Source organism: Microtus oregoni, unplaced genomic scaffold (assembly GCF_018167655.1).
Source record: "Microtus oregoni isolate MIOR12 unplaced genomic scaffold, Mior012 000002F_ref0000024, whole genome shotgun sequence".
In the NCBI taxonomy this organism is placed as follows: domain Eukaryota; kingdom Metazoa; phylum Chordata; class Mammalia; order Rodentia; family Cricetidae; genus Microtus; species Microtus oregoni.
This window is the reverse complement of record NW_024543061.1, coordinates 46,458,097-46,466,922: the sequence shown is the minus strand read 5'-3', so window position 1 is coordinate 46,466,922 and position 8,826 is coordinate 46,458,097. Positions and strand designations below refer to the sequence as shown.

At 38.4% G+C, this 8,826-nt stretch overlaps 1 protein-coding gene across 1 annotated transcript; it reads left to right on the top strand.

Annotated features, from left to right (window-relative positions):
• The first annotated feature begins 587 nt into the window (after positions 1–587).
• On the top strand, positions 588–1,034 carry LOC121466128 (60S ribosomal protein L29-like). Its single transcript, XM_041679687.1, has one exon. The coding sequence runs from the start codon at positions 588–590 to the stop codon at positions 1,032–1,034; it is 447 nt and encodes a 148-aa protein (XP_041535621.1).
• The last annotated feature ends 7,792 nt before the right edge of the window (positions 1,035–8,826 follow it).

Sequence of the window (8,826 nt, the reverse complement as noted above, 5' to 3'; positions counted from 1 at the left end):
GATGAGACGCCAAGGACAATGGCACGGGGTTTTGATCCTACTTAATGTGCTGGCTTTGTGGAAGCCTAGCCAGTTTGGATGTTCACCTTCCTAGATATGGACGGAGGGGGGAGGACCTAGGACTTACCACAGGGCAGGGAACCTGGACTGCTCTGTGGACTGGAGAGGGAGGGGGAGAGGAGTGGGGGGAGGGGTAGAAGGGTGGGAGGAGGGGGAGAAGGGTGGGAGGAGGGGGAGGGAAATGGGAGGCTGGGAGGAGGTGGAAACTTGTTTTTTGTTTATGTTTTTTTTTTCTTCTTTTCTTAATAAAAAAAATTATTTAAAAAATAAAAAAAAAAAAAAAAAAAAAGAAATCCATAAAACAAAACCCAGGAACTCTGGGACACTCTGAAAAGACCAAATCTAAGCATACTAGGAAAAGAGGAAGGAGAAGAAATTTAGCTCAAAGACCCAGAAAATATTTTCAATAAAACCCAAGAAGAAAAATTTCCTAAGCTAAAGAAGAAAATGTTTATAAAGTTACAAGAAACAGTCTTCCTGTCTACTGGACGGTAGGTGCTTCAGGAGCCACTGGTTACCATCCAGCCATGGCCAAGCCCAAGAACCACACCACACACAACCAGTCCCGGAAATGGCCCAGAAATGGCATCAGGAAACCTCGGTCACAAAGATACGAATCTCTCAAGGGGGTCGACCCCAAGTTCCTGAGGAACATGTGCTTTGCCAAGAAGCGCAACAAGAAATGCTTGAAGAAGATGCAGGCAAATAATGCAAAGACCATGAGTGCACGTGCAGATGCCATCAAGGCCCTGGTGAAGCCCCAGGTGGTGAAGCCCAAGATGCCAAAGGGCCCCAGGCGCAAACTCACCTGTCTCACTTTCATTGCTCACCCCAAACTGGGGAAGCAGATTAGAAGCTACATGGCCAGGGGTCATAGGCTCCAAAAAACAAAGCCCAAGGTTCAAGCCAAGGCAGAGGCCTCAGCTGCAGCTCAGACTCCTAAAGGTACTCAGGCCCCTGTGAAGGCCCCATAAAAAAGGTCTCAGTCTGCCAATGTGAAGACAGATGGACGGTGTGATCATCTATACAGTATTTGCAGATGATCAGGACCTTATGCTGTTTTTACAAATAAACTTGAGGCAAGTTCTGTTAAAAAAAAAAGTTACAAGAAACATATTAAACACTAAATAGATTAGACTAGACAAGAAAGTACCTTTGACACATAATCAAAACACTAAATGTACAAAATGAAGGAATAATATTAAAAGGTGCAATGAAAAAATTCAAGTAACATATAAAGGCAGATCTATTAGAATTACGCTCAATGGAGACTCTAAAAGCCAAAAAGGTCTAGAAAGATGTGTTAAATATTCTGAGATCACAGATGCCAGCTCAGACTACCATTCCCAGCAAAAATTTCAATCATCATTAATGGGGAAATTAAAATATTTTATGATAAGGCAATATCTATCTGCAAATCCAATCCCATAGAAGGTGATAGAAGGAAAACTCCCATCAAAGGAGGTTAACTACATCCATGAAAACACATGAATAAATAATCTCATACTATCAAAATCAAAAGAAAGAAAACACAAACACAGAAACACACACACACACACATACACACACTCACATACCACCACCACTACCTACAACAAAATAACAGGAATAAACAGCATTGGTCATTGTTATTTCTCAATATAAATGATCTTAATTCTCCCAATAAAAAGAACACAAACAGAATGGATCAGAAAACAGGATTTATTTTTCTGCTGCATCTAAGAAACATGCCTCAACATCAAAGATAGCTATTACCTCAGAGTAATAGTTTGGGGAAAATATATTCCATGAAAATAGACCTAAGAAAAATTTGTTGTCGCCATTTTAATATCTAACAAAATAGACAAAGCAGCATCCGACAGAATTTGAAAAGATTTTTACTAACACTATATCTGATAGATGAATAGTATCCAAACTATATAAAGAACTCAAGAAACTGGATAACCAAAAGCCAACAATCCATTAATAACTGAGATACAAGCTAAACAGAAAATTCTCGATGATGGAAACTCAAATGGATGAGAAAAACTAAAAGAAATGTTCAACTTCATTAACCATCAGGGAAATGGAAATTAAGACTTCATTAAGATTTTATATTTCATCTGTCAGAATGACAGATCAATAACAGAAGGTTGTGGAACAAGAGGAACACTCCTCCATGGCTGGTGGGAATGCAAACTTGTACTGGCACTAAGAAAATCAAAGAAGTTGAGAATTGTTAGATCTCAAGATCCAGCTAAAGCACTCTCGGGCATAGAACCAAGGGACATTTCATCCTACCAAAAGGCCAAATGCTCAATTATGATTATTGCTGCTCAATTCATAATAGTGCCAAACTGGAAACAACCTAGATGTCCCTCAACGAAGAATACATAGAGAAAATGTGGTAGATTAACACAATGGAGGATTGCTCAGCTGTTTAAAACATGAAATCATGAAATTGATAGGCAAATGGATATAACTAGAAAAAAAAATCATCCTGAGTCTAGTAACCCAGACCCAGTAAGATAAATATGCCATTTATTTGCTTATAAGTGGGTATTAGTCCTTAAATATATGATAACCAAGTTAAAATTCATAGACCCAGAAAGGTTGGTATGGAGGAAAGAATGGGAAGGGACACATATGGACGTCCCAGTGAGAAGGAATTAATAGAAGTTATGGGTTGCTTTTTGGTGAAGGGGTCACATGGAAATCTACAAACAACCCAGGCTGTTACCAAGACAATAGATTGTTCTCCACAAACTGTCAACAAGGCCATATTGCTGAAAACAATATGTACACAATTCTTTAAACTTGTAGAGAGCAAGCTTCTGCCTATATAGAACTTTACTGCCTACATTCTGGTGGTCTTTGGTATAGGAAGATATTCTTCAGGCTACTAAAAAAGAAACATAAACACAAACACAGCCACAAAACCAGTGATCTATAATGTGTTCTGGCTGCAAAGTATGGTAGGGCAATGGTGACACAAAGCTTGTGGCGGTAACCAACCAATGTATGATTTGATGGAAGACTCCACAAATTGCAGTCCATATGTGATACTGCTTGGTTGATCAAGATCCATAGACTAGTTATCCCAGGGATCTAAACCAAAATGGTATATGACTGATCATTTAAAAATGTAATAAAATGACCAACAATATTCTGCTATCCTCACAGATCAGTGCCTTACTCAGTCAGAATTTGAAAAGCTTCCTCCTGCTCTTCTCTCTAGTTGTATCTAAAATGGACATGAAGTTTGAATTTCATACGTTATAGTGACACATTTCATATTTCTCTGAGTATGTCAGCCTCATCCATAAAAAGTCAGTGATCTAAGGCTCATTTGAAATAAACTAAGCAGATCTGGAAGCCACAGGTACTGCCCGGCCACTCATAGCAAAGTCAAACTATGTCTCCAACTTCGTCATTCTGGAAATAAGAGGTACTCCAAGGCAGAATGTATTCTATTTAGTCCTACTCTTGCATTCCTTGTAAAGGACAATTTGAAGAATGGAGTTTAAGAAGATGTTTTATTGCCTCCTCTAGAAGTAGTTGGGAAAATATTCAGAGACCCCCAGATAGACAGACATTACTCAGAGAGGGTGTCTTTGGAGCACCAAATGCCAAATTGGATGTTTTGATTAAATCCGTCCCACCTCAGAGATCAGGAAACTTAATGGAAGAGAAGGCCAAAAGATTGTAAGAGGCAGAGAGGATAGAGGACTACAGAAGTACAAGGCCCTTTCATTTAGCTAAGCAAAGTTCAAATGAACTCATAGAGACTGAAGCAGCAAGCACGGGGCCTCCACAGACCGGCACCAGGTCTCCTATTTGTATATCACAGCTTTGAGCTCAGTATCTTTATGAGACTCCTTAGTGTGCGAATGAGTGCCTCTTTGGTTCTTGTGCCTACTCTTTTTTTTTAATGTATCACATTTTATTCATCCTTTTGTTGAAACTCTCTGTCCCTAGGCTTTCTCCCCCCCCCCCCGGGATTTGGGGGCAGGGTACATTGGGAGAATTTCAGTGACTGTTTCCATTTCTCTAGGGATTATAGGTCTGTTTAAATTCCTTATTTGTTCTTGATTTAATTTTGGTATGTAGTGCCTATCAAGAAAAGTATCCATTTCTTTTAGATTTTCCAATTTGGTGGAATATAAGTTTTTTTTTAATTTATTTATTTATTAAAGATTTCTGCCTCCTCCCCGCCACCGCCTCCCATTTCCCTCCCCCTCCCCCATCAAGTCCCCCTCCCTCATCAGCTCGAAGAGCAATCAGGGTTTCCCTGACCAATGGGAAGCCCAAGGACCAGCCACCTCCATCCAGGTCTAGTAAGGTGAGCATCCAAACTGCCTAGGCTCCCACAAAGCCAGTACGTGCAGTAGGATCTAAAACCCATTGCCATTGTTCTTGAGTTCTCAGTAGTCCTCATTGTCCACTATGTTCAGCAAGTCCGGTTTTATCCCATGCTTTTTCAGACCCAGGCCAGCTGGCCTAAGTGGGTTCCCGATAGAACATCCCCATTGTCTCAGTGTGTGGGTGCACCCCTCACGGTCCTGAGTTCCTTGCTCGTGCTCTCTCTCCTTCTGCTCCTGATTTGGACCTTGAGATTTCAGTCTGGTGTTCCAATGTGGGTCTCTGTCTCTGTCTCCTTTCATCACCTGATGAAGATTAATATTCAGGAGGATGCCTATATGTTTGTCTTTGGATTCACCTTCTGTGCCTGCTCTTGGGGCTCTTTTCCTTCTGTTGGGTTGCTTTGTGCAGCCTCGGTGTGATGATTTTTGTTTTATTTTATTAAATTTTATTTTGTCGTGTTTGGTTGTTATCCCATAGAAACCTGTTCTTTTTTAGTGAGAGACTGAAAGGGAACAGATCCAGAGGAGAGGGGAGATGGGGGAGCAACTGGGAGTAGAGGGAAGGGAAATTGTGTTAGGATTATATTGTATGATAAAATAATCTATTTTTAATAAAGAGGGGGCAGGGATATGTATAAGACTTAGATCCAGTTGTAATGCTTAGAAGCTCTTTTATATGGTGGGGGTATCTTGGATATGACTTTGATGAGTCACAGCTTTTCCTCCACTGAAGAAAAGGGGAGGAAGATAGATCAGTGATTTTGTTGTCGTTGTTGTTTTTATGTGTATGTTTATGTGTGTGTTTCTGTGTGAGTACATGTGTGCTATTATATGTGCTTGGTATTTGAAAGAAAGATTCACATTTGGAGGTTAGTAGATAAATTGAGTCTTCTATCCTTCTCCACCTAATTTTTAGAGAGAGTCTCTCCCTGAATAGAGAGATCATGGACTGGTCGTAGCTACTGAGATGGTTCTTTCTCCAGTATTGCCATTGCTGAGATTATATGGGTGCACACCTCCTCAGCCATCAGGTTTTATGTTTGTTTGTTTACATAGGTTCTGGAGACCTGTACTTGGTTATTCATTCTTGTAAGGTAAGCCTTTTGTCCTCTGAGCCATCACTCTTCTAGACTTTTATGAACTGTGCTTGTTTGCCAGTATTATTGAGAACTGATAAGAATTGATGAAAAAATGCAATTAATAGGCTTAGTAACTCTCTTCAATTCAATAAACACAAACAAGTAATTTGCTTTATATATTAGGTTTAGCATTTGTCAATGTATACATAGCTTCCCTTTCTCTTTCTCTTCCTCTCTTCCTCCTTCCTCTGCCATCCCCCTGCTTGTTCTTTCTCTATCTCTCTGTCTTTCTCTGTTTCTCTCTCTCTCTTTTTCAAACACACATACACAAACATTCACAAACTCACAATTATACACATAAACACACACATACTGTTTTGAGGAGAATGTCTATAAATTCCATGTTCTTTTTATTTCAAGATACCTACTTTATTTTCTATCCAGGAAATGCTGGAAGGAAAGTCACGCTTGGTGCATCACAGTAATAAGCTGATTATGTAGTGTTGGGTTCCCCAGAAACCTCGTGTGTGGGGGGGGTGTACATATATTTGCATATGGATGTTGGTATTATATGCAGACTTTCCCCATATCTTCAATCAAATATCTTTAAAGAAGCTAAAGACAAATAAAAGACAACTACATTAAAAATAGATCTAATGGCCATATAATTTTGTATTTCTTTAGTCAATTTACTTACTAAGAACATAGTTTATAATTATAACATTCAATGTAATGGACAAGGATATCAAAATAAACAAGAAGAAAATCCCCAACATTCCTAGCCCTTACATTAAAGGTGGATAGCAGAGCTGAATAAATAAATAAATCCATATGTTTTTAAGTATGTCTTCTGTGATCCTGTTAAATCTTCACTGAAATCTCTGAACAAAATTAAGATGGCTCTGTAATTTTTGGATTAACTCTGGAAAGTGATTTTATGAAAATTAGTATACAAGGTAAGAATATTTTTCAGAAAACAGCTTGTTTCCATAATGAAGTTGGACCCCATTTAGTCAGTTGAAGACCTGAAAAGAGACAAAGGCCTGCATCTCTAAATGTTAGAAGATTGCTCATTTACATTATTTGTGTCTTGAACCTTCCCAAGTCTCCAGCCTGCCAACCTGCACCAGAGCTCTTGGACCAATCACTTTCAGGATTCATGTAGCAGCTTATAATTTATAATATTCTACCCCATTATCACTGTGGTGTAACCATTCATGTCAAGTTGAAAGACTGTCTTCAGGACTTCTCTGGGGAGAATAAAACGACTTGACACCTACAGAGCTGAGAGCAGATTCACAAAGATACTTTCCAGGGTTATTGAAGCAGTAAGCAAGTTCCAAGAAAAACAGACTCAAAAAAGACAAGCTATAAAGGGGAAACTTTCAGACCTGTTTGAGCTCCCCGCATGTCAAATCAAGAGCTCCACAATCCCTCCTTCTGTGAGTTAGCAACATTTTGGGGAGGGTTTTTATTGATACAGCTGTCTTTGAATCATCCCCAATCTGGTAAATAACTCCTTACTTAAGAACTTGCAAGCAACTCCAATATATAGTCAATAGTTTGCCAAATTAGATACTGTTGTAATGATTAATAGATTTGTTTTTGTTTTTCTATGTCGGGTGAATGGATATTTGTCTTGGCTATGCTCAGACAGTCTCACACAACAGCCTTAAAATTCTTATTAGTTCTTTTTCTCTGGAAAATGTTGACAAAAAATGGAATTTGAACATATCAGAACCAGGGTGTTGTGGGATGAGTAGAGAAGCTGTAACATTTGAGAAAATTCTTAAGGGAATGTTTAGATTGAAGAGGGGGAAATATTGAGTTTTCCTTTGAATAGTGGCATGAAAACAGTCATAGAAAAGATAGGAAGGCCAAGGGATATAAAAGAAATGGCATTAGCCGGGCGGTGGTGGCACACGCCTTTAATCCTAGCACTTGGGAGGCAGAGGCAGGCGGATCTCTGTGAGTTCGAGACCAGCCTGGTCTATAAGAGCTAGTTCCAGGACAGGCTCCAAAGCCACAGAGAAGCTCTGTCTCGAAAAACCAAAAAAGAAAAAAAAAAAGAAAGAAAGAAAACAATAAAACGAAAAAGAAACGGCATTGAGGGATAATAAATGATATGAAGAAACTTAGATATGGGGAGACTATTTGTCTTTTGTTCATACAGAGAATGACAAGACTAGGTTTCCGTAATTTCAAAGCTAATTTTGTTAAATAAGAGACAATATTGTCTCCCGTAGAAATAGACTAGCATTAGTAATGTGAGAGAGGACAAAAACTTTTCAGGGTATGAAACTGTTTTGGTTAATCTTTAAAAACATTTAATGACATGAAAGGAATTCCCAAGAACCTGGGAATGTCATGATAATATGAACTAGTCAAATCAACTCATAACAATGTGAATAGGAAACAATGATTCATCACTGTGTATGTAGTATGAAAAATCCTTAGTTTCCTTCCAATACTCTCACCACCCAACCCCAGCTTCTGAGCTGCCAATGAGCATCATTTTAACACAAGCAAATGTCCAGGTAATTGACATTGAAAATTGATGAAAGTTAGGTAATTCACACCCTATAAGCAGCAAGCAGTCATAATTGACAACAGGAATGGATAGAGTTGGTGTTTATGTCAGGGAAGAATCAGGAAAGAGAAACACATTTGGGGGCAAAGTAAAATGATATAATATATACATAGAAATGGGATTTAAAAACTAAGCACTAACCACAAATTTTTAAATACAGATCACTGTGTACAATGCCCCAAGAATAAGGAAAGAGACTCTGAGCATTCTGAAACAGTACAAACTTACTCTCAACTCTGAGAGATTTTAAAACTCTGGAACTTATGTCACTGTTTGATTTATTTTTCATTGTTTACAGAGATCTTTTTTCAAGTTCTAATGGTTTCATGGGCCCTGGGTCAATGTTTATAACATAACTATGTATGTAGTACATGTAAAACTTTTGATCCAAGCATGAGAAAGGCCACATAGAATGATGGAAGAAAGAAGCAACAAAGCCTAGAACACTTTAGTCACTACCTCTTGCTGATTACTTGGTGTAACACTAAGTCATTTTGAACTAAGCTTCCAAGATGGAAGATAATAGCAACATGTTCTAAAGTATATACAGAAAATGGCTCAATACACATGTTCACAGTTAACTCCCTCTTCAGTTTTCCTCAGAAAACAAATCCCTACATTATTCAAATACATTTTCTCATATTTGAAAATGTGTGATTATTGAAAAATTACAAACATATAAGAAGAAATCAGGAAAAAATGCCGCTCAGCATCATATGATATTTTAATCTGGTAATTATTTTATGATTTTGTT

What these genes read in the sequence shown, in the direction of transcription:
- LOC121466128 (XM_041679687.1), top strand. Translation starts at nt 588, where the DNA reads ATGGCCAAGCCCAAGAACCACACCACACACAACCAGTCCCGGAAATGG.